The 23,513-nt window shown below is 34.5% G+C and overlaps 1 protein-coding gene across 2 annotated transcripts in view; it reads right to left on the reverse strand.

Annotated features, from left to right (window-relative positions):
• Positions 1 to 23,513, reverse strand: part of LOC127699110 (general transcription and DNA repair factor IIH helicase subunit XPD-like) — a 77,734-nt gene that overhangs the window by 42,182 nt on the left and 12,039 nt on the right. For both annotated transcript variants that reach the window (XM_052202851.1, XM_052202850.1), the window contains exons 2-6: positions 18,649 to 18,748; positions 17,893 to 17,970; positions 15,566 to 15,628; positions 13,397 to 13,507; positions 1,300 to 1,416 (exon numbers count right to left, since the gene is read on the reverse strand). In XM_052202851.1, coding sequence (XP_052058811.1) covers positions 1,300 to 1,416; positions 13,397 to 13,507; positions 15,566 to 15,628; positions 17,893 to 17,970; positions 18,649 to 18,687 — 408 coding nt within the window. In that variant the 5' untranslated portion in view covers positions 18,688 to 18,748. The remainder of the gene's footprint in view (positions 1 to 1,299; positions 1,417 to 13,396; positions 13,508 to 15,565; positions 15,629 to 17,892; positions 17,971 to 18,648; positions 18,749 to 23,513) is intronic.

The raw sequence follows: 23,513 nt of genomic DNA on the forward strand, positions 1-23,513 counted from the left end.
TGCTTATAGTTTAAGAAAAACAGACTGAAACACACAAACTAAACACTGAGCAATGAACCGTGAAAATGAGGTCAAGGTCAAATAAAACCTGCGAGACTGACATGTACATCATAGAATATTTCCATACACCAAATATAGTTGATTTATTGCATATAGTATAAGAAAAAAGACCAAAACTCAAAAACTTAACTTTGACCACTGAACCATGAAAATGAGGTCAAAGTCAGATGACACCTGCCAGTTGGACATGTACACCTTACAATCATTCCATACACCAAATATAGAAGACCTATTGCATAAAGTATAAGAAAAACGGACCAAAACACAAAAACTAAACTATAACCACTGAACCATGAAAATGAGGTCAAGGTCAGATGACACCTGCAACCTAGACATGTACACCTTACAATCATTCCATACACCAAATATAGTAGACCTATTGCATACAGTATAAGAAAAACAGACCAAAACACAAAAACTTGACTATAACCACTGAACCATGAAAATGAGGTCAAGGTCAGATGACACCTGCCAGTTGGACATGTACACCTTACAGTCCTTCCATACACCGAATATACTAGACCTATTGCTTATAGTATCTGCAATCTGGACTTGACCACCAAAAATTAACCTTGTTCACTGCTCCATGAAATGAGGTCGAGGTCAGGTGAAAACTGTCTGACAGGCATGAGGACCTTGCAAGGTATGCACATACCAAATATAGTTATCCTATTACTTATAATAAGAGAGAATTTAACATTACAAAAAATCTGAACTTTTTTTTCAAGTAGTCACTGAACCATGAAAATGAGGTCAAGGACATTGGACATGTGACTGACGGAAACTTCTTAACATGAGGCATCCATATACAAAGTATGAAGCATCCAGGTCTTCCACCTTCTAAAACATAAAGCTTTTAAGAAGTTAGCTAACACCGCCGCCGCCGCCGGATCACTATCCCTATGTCGAGCTTTCTGCGACAAAAGTCGCAGGCTCGACAAAAACTGTTATCCCATTAGCTGTTTGATGTATACATTATGTTCATAATATCGGCTCAATGGAGGATTTATAGAAATAATTTGTACAAAATGTATCACACAAAAATATGGCTACTAAACCTTGGCATCATGGGAAGTAAACTTATCCTTATGACAAAGGAGAGACCCAGACTAGCAAAAAGAGTTATTTTTTATAAGATTTTATTAAATTTTTTAGCAAGCAACTCCAACAGAAATATCCATTTTGATCTCAACAGTGTTCAAATAAATAATTATACTTTCTGTTTTAGTGCAAGCTTACTTCATAGAAATCACAAACTGGAACTGTAGGATCACTCTTGCGTTTGACCCTGATGAAAGATGACGTCATTTTATGACAAAGTCCATCCATACTTTTTCCTTCTCTCTCCTGGCTCACCTGTTTATAAAAATAAAATGCTCCGCAGGGCGCAGCTTGATACGACCGCAGAGGTCGAACCCTGAACAGTTGGGGCAAGTATGGACACAACATTCAAGCTTGATACAGCTTTGCATTTGGATTGTGATTAAATATTTGACACAGCATAGGTTTCTGACACAGAATGAATGTGGTCTAAGAACTTAAAAATTTTAAATTGGACATTCACCTATTATGGTCAAATATCCAAAATCTAAATACATGGTTAGATTCAGCATATCAAAGAACCCCAAGAATTCAATTTTTGATGAAATCAAACAAAGTTTAATTTTGGACCCTTTTGACCTCAATGTGGACAAAGTTGATAACGGGGCCCAAAAATCAAAAATCTAAATACATGTGTTGTAATTTCTGCTTTTTGCTATGTTTTTGTATAGTTATAAGCAAATATATACGACGGAAACTCTTTAAATTGACTAACTACAGTGTTGTCTGTCTTTCATCAGGCCTATGTTCTCCACGGTAATATTGGTAGCGTAAATGAATAATTCGTAGTAAAATAATATATTTATTACGGCACAACGCAACAATGTACAGACTAAACTATCGTAATATATTTAACATGTAATTTCCAACATATTCTCAAGATACTTGTCTATAAATAATTTGTCATGTAAATTTGCATAAATAGGCGGAGCTGATCTCAATAATAATATTTCGCATGTGTTTTTGGAACTAGGATAAGGAATTGCCAAACGATATGTGTATAGTAAATAATTTAGACCATGCGAGGCATACAGCTATCTGCGCTGCTTCTTACCTCTAAAGGAACCACCCGGGATCTTTGCATTTGCCAAAATGTAAACAGCAAAGACTGAGGAATTTGACCTTTGCACTGGTATTTATTTTTAAAATACCGGAAGTAAATATTCTAAGCCGGAACAGAAATGAAACGTCAAACGCTGACAAAAACATGGGAGTCCTCGACTCAAAATGATCCTTTCTTCGTAAGAAAATAGGTAAATCTATTTAGATAAAGCATATATTAACTTTAGCTTATGCTTCTTGTGTAGTTTTGGATCCATACTTAGAATATTTACCAAATGGCTGCGCTTTGAACAGTACATGACGAAATTGCACCATTTTTGGCACTGATAATATAGTTAATAACTAAAAGTGTAACGTACGCTTTCTGTGCATTAAAAAGTCACAGAAACTATAAATACATATTATCACATTTTACACTCTCAATACATAAAACTGATATTAAATCATTAATTGGGAACCACAAGTGCACATTTACAACACTGCCCCTCCCTAAGAATTTATTTCGTCCTCGAAATATTGAAGTTCATTTTAGTTTATAACAACGAACTAATGCGCCCGTTTAAAGAATTGCATGTATAAACAAACTAATGCACCTGTTTATGAGTGTTAAAAATGATTTCCTTACATTGAATATAAAAAAATATTTAAATTTTCAGTTCATGTGCACTCCTCCCTTTCATCATATATAGAAATGTACTCATAAAAATACAAAGAAAAATCAGAACATATTTATATCATGTGTTATCATAAGTAAAAATATTAAAGTCATTTAAAAACGGTATCCTTTTCTGGGTAACAAGTCCTTCTTATAGGATTTATTAACTTTGTGTGCAAATTCTTTCCATACTTCCACACTTGACTTCGGCCGTATAACTACACTTTTTAGTTTCTTCTTAGTTGGACTGGGACTTTTATTCATTGGTCTTTTAGTTGTATTATTGTTTGTATCCTGGAATTTCTCTTGTAATCTTACTGTTTCCTCATCTGGATTATTCCAAAGCTCTTCGAAACCATCTAATGCATGCGAACTGCGTGTGCCATATTTTGGTAAATTTTCATACTCGTCTATTGTTACGATCATTGAATTAAGATTTTTGACTTCTTCTTCTTTCTGGTCAAGTCTGGTTTGTAACCTCTTAATGAAATCTGCCAATTTGTTAGTTTCAATTTTATGTGTCTCCCTTTCTATTTTTAACTGCTCTTCCAACAGGCTTACACGCTGCGGAAGATCTTCATCTGTTTGACAGGAGTTGTCTTTTGGTTTATTAATTACTGTAATATCATCTGATGAGTAGTCGTCGTAATCTGGAATAAAGTCTTCTTCTTCCTGAATTTCTGCATATCTTACGGCTTTTTGTAAAATATCTTCCTCTGTAATGTTGGTTGGGTCTTCCATGGCAACCACATCTGACAAAGAAACTGATTCCTCAGTTTGTTCAACCATTCCTTGTCTCGGTATCGACTCTGCCTGCAATATTTGAACGTCTCCTCTTTTATCATGGGTGAAGGTCACATCGTAAGGTTTACTGGTTCCAATACATTGTTGCTGACTTAGGTTCTGCTGTGAATTCATCAATTTATGTTTTTGTTGATCGAAATGCTTGATGAGTTGAATATTGTTTTTGGCTCTATACTGACAGAGGGTGCAGTGGAACGGAACAGATTCTAGTGACGTATGATATCTAATAACATGCCATTTAATTACTTTCTTTGAAGAAGTTTTAAAAGAACACAGATTCCCATTACAGGCAAACATGATTTTATCTGCAATAAAATATATCTTTTGTATATATATATATAAATATATATAATGAGAGGAATAAGCTTTATATTACTATTGGCTTAATGGAGCTCTGGATTTTGTGTACCCAAATTGGAGGTTGTTGTGTAGAGTATGGTTTTAATCGATCATGATGTATAATTTCTGTTTTCTTCTGGTTCCGAATTTTGTATACAACAGGGCTTAGTATTTCCATCACCACATATGGACCTGACCATGGGGCATCTAACTTTCTATAAAATGTATTGCTTTTGTATACCAAAGACCCCACTGTAAATTTATTTTCGACCAGCCGAGTATCGTAGTCTTTTTTCTGACGTTCTGCTGTCAGCTGTAAACTTTCTCTAGCTGTTTTAAATACTTCCTCCATCCTGTTATGTAGTTTTGAAGCATACTCACCAACACTTAAAGATTCATGTTTTGGTAAGGGGAATAGAATATGATTTGGCAAAATTACCTCCCTTCCGAACATCAAAAAGTTTGGAGTGAAACCTGTTGCTGGATGTGGAGTGCTGCGATAAGCAGCTAGTAATAACCCTACAAATTGGTCCCAATTCGTCTTGTTGTTATTTATAAAACTTCTCAACATTTTTTCCAGGGTCTGATTGAATTTTTCTATAAGTCCATTTGATGATGGTCGATAAGGTGTGGAGCGAGTTTTCTTTATCTCTAGTAAAGTGCATATTTCTTTGAAAAGGTCAGACTCAAAGTTTCTACCTTGATCAGTGTGTATTTCTAAAGGAATACCAAATCTACCAATGAATTCATGCACTAGTTTCTCTGCGACCTGTTCTGCTTGTTGGTTGGGAAGTGGATAGGCCTCCATCCAGCGTGTGAAATGGTCACCGATTACTAAAATGTATTGATTGCTACTTTTTGTTTTTGGTAATGGGCCGATCACATCTAAAGCTATTCTGTCCATTGGGTGACCCACTATATAATTTTGCAGAGAGGCCCTAGGTTTTTTACTTTTCTTAAACCTATTGCATACAGGACAATGTGTTATATGGCTTTTTACATCAATTCCCATACAGTACCAGTGAAATTGGGATTTCAGCTTTTCAATAGTTTTTCTCACCCCCATGTGAGCTCCAAAAATATGATCATGACACATTGTTATAACTTCTTGTCTTAGGACTTTAGGTACCAAAATTTGGAGACTGGATGTTCCTGTAGAATGTACTCTTTTTTGATAAAGTACCCCTTCTACAGGTACTATGTTATTAAAGCTTAACCAGTATTTACGTATAGCTGGGCTATATTGTACAACTTGGTCCCGAGTAGGGCAGGAACCGGTGTCTTTCCATTCATGGAGCCTACCTAAATCTGTATCCTCTCTTTGTAGAGCTTCAATTTCTTTAGAGGTGTACCCCGTGAACCAGTTTGACACATTTACCTTTGAGGAGGGAGTATCTTTGGTCTGACTCCTTGTAACTGTACGTATTGAGTCAAAATTCCCATGAATAATTACCTCACCTTTACTAAGGTTACCTATATCGTCTACCTCTGTCCTAAAATTATCCCAGTCATGCCCTGTTTCTAGGCATTCTTGACAAGTTGCGTCAGTTTTACCTTCCCTTAAGTGGCTACATCTGTCATCTTCAACGTTTTTCCGAGAAAGAGCATCTGCGTTCTGGTGTTTTTTACCTGCCCTATGTTGGATTTCAAAGTTATATTGGGATAAAACCTCTAGCCAACGAGCTACTTGACCTTGTGGATCCTTGAAATTGAATAACCATTGCAAAGAGCCATGGTCTGTTCTTAGGACAAATCTAGCCCCCAATAAATAATGCCTATACTGATTTATAAAGGTGATAACAGCTAAAAGCTCCCTACGTGTGACAGAGTATCTTTGTTGGTGTTGATCTAGTTTCTTCGACCCGTATGCAATTACCTTTTCTACACCATTCTGAATTTGCGAAAGAACAGCCCCAACACCGACATTGGAAGCATCAGTGTCCAGTATATAAGTACTCGTGTCGTGGGGGTAAGCCAGTATTGGCGCAGTACATAATGCTGACCTTAGTGTATCAAAAGAAGACTGACAGTCTGAGTCCCATTTAAACTTTACCTCTTTCCTGGTGAGCTTGCTGAGTGGGGCTGCTATCTCACTAAATTTGTATACAAATTGTCGGTAGTAGTTACAGAGCCCTAAAAATTGTTGGACTTGGAACTTGGTACTTTCCAATTTTTTACGGATTCTATCACGGCCGGGTTTGGTTTTATTCCCTGATCGCAAACTATATGTCCTAGGTATAAAACCTCTTTTTTAAAGAGATCACACTTTGATGGTTTTAATTTTAACCCTGCTTTTGACAGTCTACCCAAAACTTCATCTAGCTTTTCTATATGGTCTACCATATCTGACGAGTAGATGATAATATCATCAATATAAATAAGAAGGCTTTTCCATTGGAGACCTCTAAATATCAACTCTACGCATCGTTGAAAAGTACTAGGGGCGTTACATAACCCAAAGGGCATTTTAACATATTCAAATAATCCATATTTAGTTGTAAATGCAGTTTTTTCTCTATCAGCCTCCTCAATTTCAACTTGCCAATAACCACTTTGTAGGTCCATGACAGAAAATATTGACGCCGACGCCAAACAGTCAAGACACATATCAATGCGGGGCAACGGGTATGCATCTTTGACACTTACGTCATTGACTCGTCTAAAATCTATGCACCAGCGTACTGTTTTGTCTTTCTTCCGGACTAACACCACTGGGCTAGCCCAACTGGACTTAGAAGGAGTTATTACGCCTGCCTCAAGTTGGTCCTTAAGGTATTTCTCTTCCTCCCCCTCAAAAGCCTTTGGAGTTCTCCTAAGCGGTTGTCGAACTGGGATTGCATTTCCCGTATTAATGCGATGTTTCACGATTGAGCATGTGCCCAGTTCAAGCTTGTTTTTAGCGAAAGCTTGTTGATTTTTTATAAGAACTTCAGCTAATTTTTGTTTAAAAACCTCATCTTTAACATTCTCACAACTCTTCTCATATAGATCATTAAGGTGGTCTGGTAGCTTGGGAATTTTGGCCTTATTCTCCAGGCTATCAGCCCCCTCAATATCATCACCTGTATAGACTTGTTGGATTTTTGGAGCCTGACTCTTCCATTGATAAGGTATTCTAGGGCAGGAAAAGTCCCCTTTTTCATCTCTCAGATTGCATATGTCAGACGAACAAACTCTATTTACCAACCGGGAATTTCTATCATTACATAACTCCGCATCCTTATCAAGCTCAACCACTTGCTCAAAGTCAATAACAGGATGCATTTCCCCCAAAAGAACATTCTTCTTCAATTTTACGGGAAAATTCTCCAAATTTGCCACCCTTACTGGAATTTTATCATTAAAGGGATCCACAAGACACCGGGCAATTAAAATGTTACTGGCCTCTTTATTACATGGCTCCACACTTGCGTATCTAGTGTCAATCAATTCAGATTGGTGACCTTTACCCTCCAGTATAACCTCACTGTTTGCTGGAATTGTTATGGACTCGCTTACAAAAATTCTTGAGATATTATCAGACCTGCGCATAACTTCACAATCAACCCATGTACCCCCCACCTCTATACCCCGTCTGGTATTGATGGTGATATCAAATTCATCTATGATATCACACCCTAATAAAACATCATCTCTTATTGAGTCAACGTAAACCTCCCAAGGAAATGACAAGTCTCCAATTACTATATCTACTACAGCAACTCCTTGTGTTTTCATTTTCTTTCCTGCTTCGGCAACAACTAAACTCCTTTTCGCCTTTTGGAGTGTAGGTCTTGTCTCTTCAGAAAATCTATCCAGTAAGGACTCATTGATTACAGTTACCTCTGCCCCTGTATCTATAACAGCTTTTGCTGGCTGGCCTCCTATAGACAATGGAGCCTTTATCGTAACTGCACTAACTCTATCAATAACTACCTCAAACTCTGTGTCCTCTTCTGAGCCATCAAAATGCTCTATGTCAATTGTGTCTGATTTCTTAATATAACCATCATTATTAGGCAAGGTCAAGGTATTTAGGGTCTCTAAATTTTTAATTTCTTTATATTCTTGTTTATCTTTTTTACTGTTATCCCCTTTAATCTCTAAACTCCTGTCACACTCACTTACTTGGGCTGAGACTTGGCCAACAGACCCAGCCCACTGTAGTTTAATGAATTCGTCTGATTTTGCATAGCCAATTGTGACTGATCTCTATTGTTCCACTTTCTATCCCTATTCCCTCTAAATGGACAGTTTCTTCTTATGTGCCCCTCTTGATTACAGGAATAGCAAATAAATGAGTTATCATTTGGTGAATTTTTGCCATTTATTTTATTATAATATCCCCCAGAGTCTCGGTTAAAATTACCATTTCCTTTTTTCTCAGATTTTAGGACATTTAATATTTCCTGTTGACCTTGTTTTACCTCTTTAATTGCAACCTGGTGTTCTTTTCGCAACTCATCTAATCCAGATTTTAACTCAGAATGAGTAACATACTGATCTTGCGTCCTGCATACCTGCAAGGTTTCAGTTACTTCTTGGCCTGCCACGTCATCACCCGCGTTTACCTGTCTTACTTCGTATTTTTTCCCAACATTCTTCCTGCAACATTCGAGCCATGAAACTTGATTAATTGCCTCTTGCAAGGATACTGGCTTTTGTATGAGAACCTCATATGCTACTGATTGGTCTGGCAGACCTTTAATAAAGTGTTCCGTTTTGAAACGGTCCAGCAAACTTAAATCATTTACTTCAGGGTATGCCTTACCAACTAGTCTCTCCACACGAGTTGCATATTCTTGTATGCTTTCTTTCTGACCCTGTTTGATAAACTGCAAATTGGTCCTATACGTCTCTGGTAAAATGTGATCCCCAAATCTCTGAGACATTGCATCATGTATTTGTTGTATGTCTCTGTGCAAGGAAGCAGGAAGCTCATTTACGAATACCAAGGCGTCATCTCTAAGACTATTTAAAATGAGCTCCTCCACTTTGAATCTACTACTCAATAGCCTAAACTGTGTCCAGAAGGCCTTGAAATCTCCCTTACCATTAAAGAATGGGCTTCTAGGTTTTGGTTCTTCCCTTTGCAGTTGCTGAACATGACTACTTACTCTTATTGGATTTGTGCTAACTGGACATGATGTATAAGGGTTATTAGTACTTGTATTAGCTGCTAGCTGAGGGGCTGTTAATACCTGGTTATGTTGTTCAATGGATGTACTATTAAAGTCTAAACAGCTATTTTGACTGAAGTCATGCATATTGGCGTTATTTTTAGCCACATGGTTACCCCTTACCAGTTGCGCTATATTTTCCTGATTTAACTTAACTTGCGTACTCATCTCAGAAACTTGCGTGCTCAACTCAGAAAAATTATTATTTTGATTTTTCAATTGTCTTTGAATGTCCATTAGAATGGCCGTAATATCAGTGCCTGGCAAGCTTGTACTTGATTCAATATTTTCCTGATACACACTGGTATAGTTATTGTGTAGGGGTGTGTGTATAGGACTTACCATTGGACTGGATGGACTTGAGATTGACATATTGTCTATTTCTTCCGTACCTAGGTCTATCAAATTACCTGATTCTATATTTTCCTTCTGTGTAATAATTATATTCCTCCCCCCCTTTCCAAAATTAGGAGTTGGAATTTTTCTATTTCTAAGATCCATGGTACCCTCCTAGTTATTTCCCCAAAATATGGCAATGGAAATACTTATTCCCTTATTTAAAGATAGTAGAAGCTAATTGCACCTCTATTTCTCTATTAAATAATTGCTAGGAAGCTAAATGCACCTCCTTAATAAATATTTTCTTTTTCTAGGAAGCTAAATGCACCTCCTTTATAAATAAATATTTTCTTTTTTCTTTCTAGGAAGCTAAATGCACCTCCTTTATAAATAAATATTTTCTTTTTTCTTTCTAGGAAGCTAAATGCACCTCCTTTATAAATATATATTTTCTTTTTTCTTTCTAGGAAGCTGAAAGCACCTCCTTTATAAATATTTTCTTTTTCTAGGAAGCTAAATGCACCTCCTTTATAAATAAATATTTTCTTTTTTCTTTCTAGGAAGCTAAATGCACCTCCTTTATAAATATTTTCTTAATTTTAGAAGCTAAATGCACTCCTATATTTTCCAAGATATTCTATTTATTACAGTATAATGTATAGAGCTAAATGCACTCCATACACAATATTTGTCACTTAGTGTGTTCCATATAAATTAATATTTCTAAAAATAGACGTGCCAAAGTTCTGAAGACGTGAGTACTAAACCGCTGCCACCATTGTTGTAATTTCTGCTTTTTGCTATGTTTTTGTATAGTTATAAGCAAATATATACGACGGAAACTCTTTAAATTGACTAACTACAGTGTTGTCTGTCTTTCATCAGGCCTATGTTCTCCACGGTAATATTGGTAGCGTAAATGAATAATTCGTAGTAAAATAATATATTTATTACGGCACAACGCAACAATGTACAGACTAAACTATCGTAATATATTTAACATGTAATTTCCAACATATTCTCAAGATACTTGTCTATAAATAATTTGTCATGTAAATTTGCATAAATAGGCGGAGCTGATCTCAATAATAATATTTCGCATGTGTTTTTGGAACTAGGATAAGGAATTGCCAAACGATATGTGTATAGTAAATAATTTAGACCATGCGAGGCATACAGCTATCTGCGCTGCTTCTTACCTCTAAAGGAACCAACCGGGGTCTTTGCATTTGCCAAAATGTAAACAGCAAAGACTGAGGAATTTGACCTTTGCACTGGTATTTATTTTTAAAATACCGGAAGTAAATATTCTAAGCCGGAACAGAAATGAAACGTCAAACGCTGACAAAAACATGGAGTCCTCGACTCAAAATGATCCTTTCTTCGTAAGAAAATAGGTAAATCTATTTAGATAAAGCATATATTAACTTTAGCTTATGCTTCTTGTGTAGTTTTGGATCCATACTTAGAATATTTACCAAATGGCTGCGCTTTGAACAGTACATGACGAAATTGCGCCATTTTTGGCACTGATAATATAGTTAATAACTAAAAGTGTAACGTACGCTTTCTGTGCATTAAAAAGTCACAGAAACTATAAATACATATTATCACATTTTACACTCTCAAAACATAAAACTGATATTAAATCATTAATTGGGAACCACAAGTGCACATTTACAACAACATGGTTAGATTCAGCAGATCAAAGAACCCCATATATTCAATTTTTGTTGAAATCAAACAAAGTTTAATTTTGGACCCCGATTTGGACCAACTTGAAAACTGGGCCCATAATCAAAAATCTAAATACATGTTTAGATTCAGCATATCAAAGAACCCTAAGAATTCAATTTTTGTTAAAATCAAACTAAGTTTAATTTTGGACCCTTTGGACCTTAATGTAGACCAATTTGAAAACGGAACCAAAAATTAAGAATATAAATACACGGTTAGATTCGGCATATCAAAGAACCCCAATAATTCAATTTTTGATGAAATCAAACAAAGTTTAGTTTTGGACTCTTTGGACCTCAATGTGGACCAATTTAAAAACGGGGCCCAAAATCCAAAAACTAAATACACGGTTAGATTCAGCATATTAAAGAACCCCAAGAATTCAAGAATAAAACCCCATTGAAATTGGTCAAGAAATAAGCAATTTATACAAAGTATCTTCTTTTGCACAATACTGTGCAATTAAATATTTCTTGCTATTGCGCAATACTGTACAATTGACAATTTCTTGTCATTGCACAATATTGTGCTATTGGATATTTCTTGCTATTGCGCAATACTGTGCAATTGAAGATTTCTTGCTATTGCGCAATACTGTGCAATTGAAGATTTCTTGCTATTGTGCAATACTGTGCAATTGAAAATTTCTTGCTATTGCACAATACTTATTATATAATAATTTACACATCCTGTTTTGTGTGTATCTCCTACCATATCATTATTATTTGCTTTTAAATATAAATCAGAAATAACCAACTTAAAATGGAAAATTTTAAAAGAAAAAAAAAAGGAAAAAAGGAAAAATCCCCCCCCCTAAATTTTTTGAACCCCCTTATGATTCATCACCCCCAAACTCAATCCCAGCCTTCCCTTTGTGGTATGGTACCTTGCAGTACAATTTCAGAGAGATCCATACACTTGAACACAAGTTATTGTCTGGAAACAAGAAAAATGTGTTTTTTGGCCCCTTTTTGGCCCCAAATTTCTAAACGTTTAGGGCAATTACCCCCAAACTCAATCTCAGCTTTCCCTTTGTGACATGGAACCTTGTAGTACAATTTCAGAATAATCCATACACTTACACACAAGTTATTGTCCTGAAACTAGCAAAATGCTTGTTTTTTGCCCCTTTTTGGCCCCTAATTCCTAAAATTTTGAGGCAATTACCCCCAAAATCAATCCCAGCATTCCCTTTGTGATATGGAACCTTGTGGTACAATGTCAGAGAGATCCATACACTAACACACAAGTTATGTCTGGAAGTTACAAAAATGCTTATTTTTGGCCCCTTTTTGGCCCCTAATTCCTTTACTTTTGGTACCATAACCCCCAAAATCATTCCCAACCTTCCTTTTGTGGTATTGAACCTTGTGGTAAAATTTCATAGAGATCCATTCACTTAAACTAAAGTTAGAGTGCGAAAACCAATGTGCCTTCGGACGACGCCGACGACGACGCCAACGTCATACCAATATACGACCACAAAAATATTTTTGCGGTCGTATAATAAGAGTATAATTCAAACAAATAAAACTGACAGTAACCAAACAAAATTGTAAACAGCAAAAATAAACATATGTGTCAGAAAATTCAGTTTTATTGTTTTTCAATATTGTAATAGTATTTACAAATTTCCTTAATTCAAGAAACATATATTTGCATTAATTTAGGTCAAAGTTTAAAATATAGGCACAGGAATTTTCAGTCATCAATATTGTTTAAAATACAATTTCACCAACTTGATATTTTGATAACTATGTTATTAACTACTAAAGTTTAAATCTTAAATTCACTGAAAATCTATGTTTTAAACTTAAATCCAGCTCAATCTTTAGTTTTTCTATGTTTTTGTTGAGTTGACTTTCGTTTGTTGCTTTCTTTTTTTCGGGTCATAATGTTGTCTATATTTCTTGAACCTATGATTTGGATTGTCTCACTTGGCATTATCCTACTTTAAACAAATTGAATGAGTGCTAGCTTTAATACATAAAACTTTAATGAATGTTTATAACTTTGTGAAATGATCTTCATTTATTTTAAAGTCTTCAGAAATCTAAAATCAGAGTGTTCAATAATTAGATTAAATTTAATTTTGATTTTTGTTTACAACAGAATGTCATTCTTTAACAATTTAACAAACCTCAGGATGTATACACAGATTCTTCCTGGAGCTAAGAGCTAATCCTACAATTTTCAGTTTCTCTTCTGATTCTTCATAAAACTTGACCAAATTCTTTAATTCTTCAACAACCTGTAGCATATCAATGGAAATATCAATCAAACATGAGCATTTTCTGCAACACATAAGTGAACTGATTTTTCACTGTTAATGGTGGTATTTTTGAAACATTCACTCTGAACAGTCAGGGGACTTACTTAAATGAGTGATTTTCTAAATCACTGATTCAAGTAACATTATGTCCATAAAGGTTGGAAGTAAGAGTTGTCTTTCTTTAATAATCACCTATTTAAGTAGTACAAATTAATCACTAGACTAAGTGATTTAATTTTATTGTAGCTTTAAATATAGAATACTAATGATCCAGGGACTAATTATGTTGCTAAAACTATCAGAACCAACATCTGTGTTGATAGGATGACCGGGTCATGTCACGTGATAACCTTGTACTAAATCTAGGATAATGACATAAAAATCACTTGTTTAAGTATCATACCTCAATTTCCTTCCAAAAAATCACTTCTTTAAGTATCATTATTTTAATAACCCCCACTAATTTCAACACCCACGAACAGTGAAATTTTTATCGCGAACAGTAGAATTTTATTACATAATCTATAAGATAAAACCTTGAACTTTACAGGAAAAATATTCCCACTGCTGGGAAAAATCTGTTAAGAAAGTATCAATTCATTATGTAAAGCCATTTTTATAGCATTTTTTCAACTAAAATAGAATTTGCAGCTAAATGATTGCATCAAAGGCATAAACCTTGCTGCTTAAAAGAAGCAAAAATTTCATTTTTTTCATTTTTACTAATGAAAAGATATTATCTAAACTTATGTGTTTAAAATTTTGGTAAAGCTACAAAATCACAATTTGTGACAAAACTTCGAATTTGCTACTTAAATAAGTGATTTAAAAATCACTTATTTCAGTAAGTCCCCTGACTTCTGAAATACATCTGTATTTTCAAAAGGGGAGATATAATAAATCTGCAAAAACTATTTCTTCACTGAATCATCAAAGGTGTAATAACCAAAATCTTACTACCTTATTATTTGTTCACATTCATTAACATATATATTTAGCATTATACAAAACTAATACATTGAGTCACATTTTCATCATATTAGCTTATAAGATAACAGCCCTTAGGAAGACATGTAAGCCTAAACAGACTTAAAGGAGACCTGTCTTTGATACATGCTCAATGTTGCATGTGTGTCCATGGGACACAGATGATGCCCCCTCTTACTTGCATATACTTTTATAAAGGGACATAACTCAAGAACGGTAAAAGTGACCCTACCAAAATTCTGTGTTTTGTGGTAATAAGCATTGTGTATTAGATTCATAAAATTTGGTTGAGGCATACTTCAGATAGAGAAAGGAAACGAAAAATTCAGCAATTTTTTCATTTGTAAAGGGGCATAACTCTAGAATAATAAAAGTGACACCACCAAAACTCAAAGTTGATCTGTGTTTTATGGTAATAAACATTGTGTATATGATTCATAAAATTTGGTTGAAGCAAACTTAAGTTAGAGAACCTAAAATGAAAAATTCAGCATGTTTTCCATTTCTAAAGTGGCATAACTCTAGAAAGGTAAAAGTGACGCCACCCAAATTCAAACTTGATCAGTGTTTTGTGGTAATAAGCATTGTGTATAACATTTGCCTGAGGTAAACTAAAGTTTGAGAACAGAAACCAATTTCAGGACGTATGGACGGACATTCAGAAGGACAAGAGTAAAATTCAATTACCCCTCCACTGTGGTTGCATAGAAAAACCTAATATTCATTCCCTTAGTGTAACAAAAGAATGCCACTTTTAGCTGTCTAGTCATTGTGCTTACTGATGCTTTGCCAAGAGAGGACATATGTCACTTAAGGCTAGCTAGCACTCTACCACAAGACAAATGAGGCAGTCACCACCAGTCTTTGTACTCACTCCAAAATGCTGCATGCTCGGCCTTAAAGAAAGTAAGTGCAAAGTAATAAGATTTGATCAATGGATAAACCTCACAACCTCTCACCCTCATGGTAACACATCCTATCACATGGCAGTTAAGTCTGTTAAATGAAATCATTTGTATCATTAAAATGCAAGATAAACTTCAAACTTACCTTCTCTAACTCAGATACTGTTCTAGAACAATATATCAACTTTGTTACTTCTAAAGGGTTGGCCTATAACATAAAATAGCAAAAGTCACAATCAAATAACTCAGATACTGTTCTAGAATAATATATCAACTTTGTTACTTCTAAAAGGTTGACCTATAACACACAATAGCAAAAGTCATAATCAAAGCACATAATTCATATTTTGTTTACCAGTAATTTTTAACAATTTTGCATGCAAAATTTTATTTCCTGGGATTACTGTAAATTTAGAAATTATTAGTACATGTACTTAATTTCCATTTCAACATTTCAGCTTTTTTTCAGTGAAATTAATTTTAACATGAATTTCTTAAATTTTCTGTTGATACATTCAGAAATCATTAAGAAAATAAAATGCTCCGCTGGGCGCAGCTTGATACGACCGCAGAGGTCGAACCCTGAACAGTTGGGGCAAGTATGGACACAACATTCAAGCTTGATACAGCACTGAATTTGGATTGTGATTAAATATTTGACACAGCATAGGTTTCTGACACAGAATGAATGTGGTCTAAGAACTTAAAAAATTTTAATTTACCTATTCAAACCATATCATTATTATTTGCTTTTATATATAAATCAGAAATAACCAATTTAAAATGGAAAATTTTAAAGAAAAAAAAAGGGGAAAAAAAATCCCCCCTCAAATTTTTTGAACCCCCTTATGATTCATCACCCCCAAACTCAATTCCAGCCTTCCCTTTGTGTTACAATGTATGGTGCCTTGCAGTACAATTTCAGAGAGATCCGTACGCTTGAACACAAGTTATTGTCTGGAAACTAGAAAAATGCTTGTTTTTTTGCCCCTTTTTGGCCCCAAATTCCTAAACGTTTAGGGCAATTACCCCAAAACTCAAACCCAGCTTTCCCTTTGTGATATGGAACCTTGTTGTACAATTTCATAAAGATCCATACACTTACACACAAGTTATTGTCCTGAAACTAGAAAAATGCTTGTTTTTTTGCCCCTTTTTGGCCCCTAATTCCTAAAAATAATTTGGGGCAATTACCCCCAAAATCAATCCCAGCCTTCCCTTTGTGGTATGGTACCTTGCAGTACAATTTCAGAGAGATCCATACACTTGAACACAAGTTATTGTCTTGAAAGTAGAAAAATGCTTATTTTTGGCCCCCTTTTGGCCCCCTATTCCTAAACGTTTTGGGCAATTACCCCCAAACTGAATTCCAGCTTTCCCTTTGTGATATGGAACCTTGTAGTACAATTTCAGAAAGATCCATACACTTACACACAAGTTATTGTCATGAAACTAGAAAACTGCTTGTTTTTTGCCCCTTTTTGGCCCCTAATTCCTAAAATTTTGATGCAATTACCCCTAAAGTTAATCCCAGCATTCCCTTTGTGATATGGAACCTTTTGGTACAATGTCAGAGAGATCCATACACTAACACACAAGTTATGTCTGGAAGTTCCAAAAATGCTTATTTTTGGCCCCTTTTTGGCCCCTAATTCCTTAACTGTTGGTACCATAATCCCCAAAATCAATCCCAACCTTCCTTTTGTGGTATTGAACCTTGTGGTAAAATTTCATAGAGATCCATTCACTTAAACTAAAGTTAGAGTGCGAAAACCAATGTGTCTTCGGACGATGACGACGATGATGCCGGACGACGACGACGCCAACGTCATACCAATATACGACCACAAAATTTTTTTTGCGGTCGTATAATAAGGTGCACATCCCTTAAGATGATTCGTACCAATTTTAATGAAAATGTCAACGATGATTTTTTTCTAAATTTTATAAATATACCGCAAAAATTGCTGTTTTTTCCCTAAAATCCTATTTTTATTATAAACTTTGTTAAAAATAATTATTTCCAAAGAATTGTTGTATGTATTAAGAGCATATATATGTAAAGAAGATTTTCATAATGTTTTTACAAAAATCCGCTTGTGTTTATCTGTTGAAATAAAAGAATGTCCAAAAAAACGAAATTTTCAGTAAATGTCTAAAATTTTGACCCCCTTTTATCTCTTAAAGTAGCACATGAAGGTATATTTTTTATTACATATTTGAATTGCTCAGGTGAAAAATAGCTTGTATGCAAATTTTCGTAAAAAAATCATTGTCGGATCGAAACTGTATCGTATGCCCTTAAGCAAAGTTACACTTAGATGATCAAATCTTTGATCTCAAGCCTATACATGTATGATCGATGAAAATGATTCAAAACCATGGTGTGTCCGGTTAACTGAAATTAATGTCATATGTTTTAATTTATATGTACTTCTGTAAAAGTCTGAATTCTATTAATACTATGATTACCTGCATATAAGCAACAATTAGAGATAGAAGGGATACTGTCTTCCCTGTACCTGAGGGCATCTCCAATGCACAGTGTCCCTGTCAATAGTGAATGACAAATACAACATTTACCAAAAAAAAAAAAATTATACATATTGTGAAAGATTTTCCTTCTTTTCATGATAAATATAATAGGAATCACCATGAGAATTACAAAAACAAGATTGACCAATTCATTATTTGTGGGGCTCTCAATGCAAAACAAATCTAATGAAATGTTCCTTTATCTAAAAGTTTTACTTTCTGTGCAGCAAGTTGCTATGAAGAGAGTTTTATTGCACTACAACTAGAGGATTTCGAATATCTGACAAAAAGTCAAAAACAAGAGTAGCCAATATACTTACAATCTGATTAAAATCTTTACTGTGGATTCATTTATTTCTCATGGATACCAATTTTCGTGGATTGATGTAAACCTATATATTTCGTGGATATTTCATTTGGTTGATTTGCCAAAGTCTGTAAACAATTCATCAAAATGTGTACTTCAATTAACATTTGAATTCATAGTTTACCTATACTCACGAAATCCATGAAAAATCGGTATCCCACGAAAAATCAATATCCCACGAAAAATAATGAATCCATAGTATATAGGTAAATCACAAACAAATGGTGAAGGAAAAACAATTTCATTTTTCTTAAATATCCAGAATGTTCCACAATTACATATCAATTAGTCAAGATCTAGACTGATTAGGCAAAAGTAATAAATACCTTTGCATCTAGTGTTCTTTTCAGCTCTACCATGTACATATACTGCTCTGGATAGATGTAGTCATAAGGGAAGAGTACAAGCAAGCCGTCTACATTTATCCTTTGAAAACAAAAATAAAACAATTTTTAATAATGTGTACTAAAGTATGTTTTTCTCAATAACTGTTTTTAGTCAATCTTTGCTGAAAAAGATGTTTGCATTTCTACATGTAACTACTAAGTTGCTTTTGCATGATGACAAATTTCTCAAACTATTTTTTCCCAGGTGGTCCTTGAAGAAAATCAGCTGGTACTCACTATCATTTCAATTGCAAAATAAAAGAAAATTGTGTTGGTCCTTTGCAAAATTTTGGAAATCAAAACCTTTAGACCACAACTTTTTTGAGATTTTTGGAATCTTATGCACTGTTGATGTTACCAGTATGTGAATGAACCAAGATCTTGTGGGATTCTCAACTTTCCCAACATTCTGCGCTGTTTTTTTAATTTCCTTGTTTATCATTTGTTAATGGTCTATTGGTACAATGTAGCTGCACTGTCCAGTTGTTTTAGTTTTATAACATAGGGTCCAGTTTACTAGCAATGTGCAGTATACTATCCATGTCAGTATGTAGGATTGTTCAGTATACTAAACATTACAGACATGGATAGTGTACTGCACATTGCTAGTAAACATACAAATATTGGTGCCAACGTTATTCATTTATACAAGTAGACAGGAAATGCGAAATAAAATATTTAAATTACAATGATTAAAGCTCACCTAGTCCCAGTGGATTAAACAACAGCTTGCATTGGGAAATGGCTTCATTGTTTTATTTAAGTTTTTGAAATATAAAACATCAAAAACTTCCTAAGAATGGTAAAAACAACCAACAGGATATTTTTTTAATTGATTTAAGTTCTTTAAAAGTATCTAAAAAAGAACAATCACAATAGTATCGTTATTGTCCTATAAACCAATTAAATTTTATAGAGTATTTATAAAATTTCAAACAACAAAATCATTTATGAATTTTCATTGTTTATTCTGTCTGCTTCATTACATGTGATTTTTTAACGATGTACAAACAGTACCTATTTCATTAATCTCTGATTGATTGATAGGTGTTTAAAACCACTTTCAGCACTGTTGGCTATTTAGTGGCTGCCAGTTTTCATTGGTGTAGGAAGCTGGAATGACCAGAGAGAACCACTGATCTTCACAAGGAAAACTGACAATCCTTGTCAATTAAGATTGGAGTCGAACACACCTATCTTAAATGACTAGGATTGTCAGTTTTCCCTTAATCTCTGAAATTTTTAGTTTTACATAAAAGTATACTGTACTCCCTATCCCTTAAAAAAAGGAAAACAAGAGGCTCTCAAGAGCCTGAATCGCTCACCTGTATTTCAGAGGAGAAGATTTTTAAATGTTAGTAAACTTGATGAACAAATTGTGTAAAATTGTCTTTGAAGGACAATAACTCCTTAAGGGGTCAATTGACAATTTTGGTCATATTAACTTTTTTGTAGATCTTACTTTGCTGAACATTATTGCTGCTTACAGTTTATATATATCTATAATAATATTCAAAATAATGGCAAAAAACTGCAAAATTTTGTTAAAACTACCAATTCGGTGGCAGCAACCCAACAATGGGTTGTTTGATTCGTCTGAAAATTTCAGACCTGATAGATCTTGACCAACTGAACACATGTCACATTTGCTCTAAAAGATTTAGTTTTTGAGATATAAGCCAAAAACTGCATTTGACCCTTATGTTCTATTTTTAGCCATGGCGGCCATGTTTGTCCATGGATACAAACTTCGGATACAATTTATAAACAAGATACCCTAAGGAACATTTAGTTAAAGTTAAGAAGTATTAGGCACAATAGTTTCAGAGAGAAAGATTTTTAAATGTAAGCAAACTTGATGAACAAATTGTGTAAAATTGTCTTTAAAGGGAAATAACTCCTTAAGGGGTCAATTGACAATTTTGGTCATATTAACTTTTTTGTAGATCTTACTTTGCTGAACATTATTGCTGCTTACAGTTTATATATATCTATAATAATATTCAAAATAATAACAAATAAAATGCTCCGCAGGGCGCAGCTTGATACGACCGCAGAGGTCGAACCCTGAACAGTTGGGGCAAGTATGGACACAACATTCAAGCTTGATACAGCTTTGCATTTGGATTGTGATTAAATATTTGACACAGCATAGGTTTCTAACACAGAATGAATGTGGTCTAAGAACTTAAAAATTTTAAATTGGACATTCACCTATTATGGTCCAATATCCAAAATCTAAATACATGGTTAGATTCAGCATATCAAAGAACCCCAAGAATTCAATTTTTGATGAAATCAAACAAAGTTTAATTTTGGACCCTTTTGACCTCAATGTGGACAAAGTTGATAACGGGGCCCAAAAATCAAAAATCTAAATACATGGTTAGATTCAGCATATCAAAGAACCCCATATATTCAATTTTTGTTGAAATCAAACAAAGTTTAATTTTGGACCCCGATTTGGACCAACTTGAAAACTGGGCCCATAATCAAAAATCTAAATACATGTTTAGATTCAGCATATCAAAGAACCCTAAGAACTCATTTTTTGTTAAAATCAAACTAAGTTTAATTTTGGACCCTTTGGACCTTAATGTAGACCAATTTGAAAACGGAACTAAAAATTAAGAATCTAAATACACGGTTAGATTCGGCATATCAAAGAACCCCAATAATTCAATTTTTGATGAAATCAAACAAAGTTTAATTTTGGACCCTTTGGACCTCAATGTGGACCAATTTAAAAACGGGGCCCAAAATCCAAAAACTAAATACACGGTTAGATTCAGCATATTAAAGAACCCAAGAATTCAAGAATAAAACCCCATTGAAATTGGTCAAGAAATAAGCAATTTATACAAAGTATGTTCTTTTGCACAATACTGTGCAATTCAATATTTCTTGCTATTGCGCAATACTGTACAATTGACAATTTCTGGCTATTGCGCAATATTGTGCTATTGGATATTTCTTGCTATTGCGCAATACTGTGCAATTGAAGATTTCTTGCTATTGCGCAATACTGTGCAATTGAAGATTTCTTGCTATTGTGCAATACTGTGCAATTGAAAATTTCTTGCTATTGCACAATACTTATTATATAATAATTTACACATCCTGTTTGGTTTGTATCTCCTACCATATCATTATTATTTGCTTTTAAATATAAATCAGAAATAACCAACTTAAAATGGAAAATTTTAAAAGAAAAAAAAAAGGAAAAAAAGAAAAAAAAGGAAACCCCCCCCCCCCCCACAATTTTTTGAACCCCCTTATGATTCATCACCCCCAAACTCAATCCCAGCCTTCCCTTTGTGGTATGGTACCTTGCAAGTCCAATTTCAGAGAGATCCATACACTTGAACACAAGTTATTGTCTGGAAACTAGAAAAATGTGTTTTTTGGCCCCTTTTTGGCCCCAAATTCCTAAACGTTTAGGGCAATTACCCCAAAACTCAAACCCAGCTTTCCCTTTGTGATATGGAACCTTGTAGTACAATTTCAGAAAGATCCATACACTTACACACAATTAATTGTCCTGAAACTAGAAAAATGCTTGTTTTTTGCCCCTTTTTTGCCCCTAATTCCTAAAATATTGAGGCAATTACCCCCATCATCAATCCCAGCCTTCCCTTTGTGGTATGGTACCTTGCAGTACAATTTCAGAGAGATCCATACACTTGAACACAAGTTATTGTCTGGAAACTAGAAAAATGCTTATTTTTGGCCCCTTTTTAGCCCCCAATTCCTAAACATTTTGGCAATTACCCCCAAACTCAATTCCAGCTTTCCCTTTGTGATATGGAACCTTGTAGTACAATTTCAGAAAGATCCATACACTTACACACAAGTTATTGTCATGAAACTAGAAAAATGCTTGTTTTTTGCCCCTTTTTTGGCCCCTAATTCCTAAAATCTTGAGGCAATTACCCCCAAAATCAATCCCAGCATTCCTTTTGTGATATGGAACCTTGTGGTACAATGTCAGAGAGATCCATACACTAACACACAAGTTATGTCTGGAAGTTACAAAAATGCTTATTTTTGGCCCCTAATTCCTTTACTGTTAGTACCATAACCCCCAAAATCAATCCCAACCTTCCTTTTGTGGTATTGAACCTTGTGGTAAAATTTCATAGAGATCCAGTCACTTAAACTAAAGTTAGAGTGCGAAAACCAATGTGTCTTCGGACGACGACGACGACGACGCCAACGTCATACCAATATACGACCACAAAAATTTTTTTGCGGTCGTATAAAAACTGCAAAATTTTGTTAAAACTACCAATTCCTTGGCAGCAACCCAAGAATGGGTTGTTCGATTCGTCTGATATTTTGAGGGCCGATAGATCTTGACCAATTAAACAATTTTATCCCATGTCACATTTGCTCTAAAAGATTTAGTTTTTGAGATATAAGCCATAAACTGCATTTGACCCTTATGTTCTATTTTTAGCCATGGCGGCCATGTTTGTCAATGGATACAACTTTCGGATACAATTTATAAACAAGATACCCTAAGGAACATTTAGTTAAAGTTTGAAGGTAATTGGCCCAGTAGTTTCAGAGGAGAAGATTTTTAAATGTTAGCAAACTTGATGAACAAATTGTGTAAAATTGTCTTTAAAGGGCAATAACTCCTTAAGGGGTCAATTGACAATTAAGGTCATATAACTTTTTTGTAGATCTTACTTTGCTGAACATTATTGCTGCTTACAGTTTATATATATCTATAATAATATTCAAAATAATAACAAAAAACTGCAAAATTTTGTTAAAACTACCAATTCGGTGGCAGCAAC

This window comes from Mytilus californianus, unplaced genomic scaffold (genome assembly GCF_021869535.1).
Source record: "Mytilus californianus isolate M0D057914Y unplaced genomic scaffold, xbMytCali1.0.p SCAF_4, whole genome shotgun sequence".
In the NCBI taxonomy this organism is placed as follows: Eukaryota; Metazoa; Mollusca; class Bivalvia; order Mytilida; family Mytilidae; genus Mytilus; species Mytilus californianus.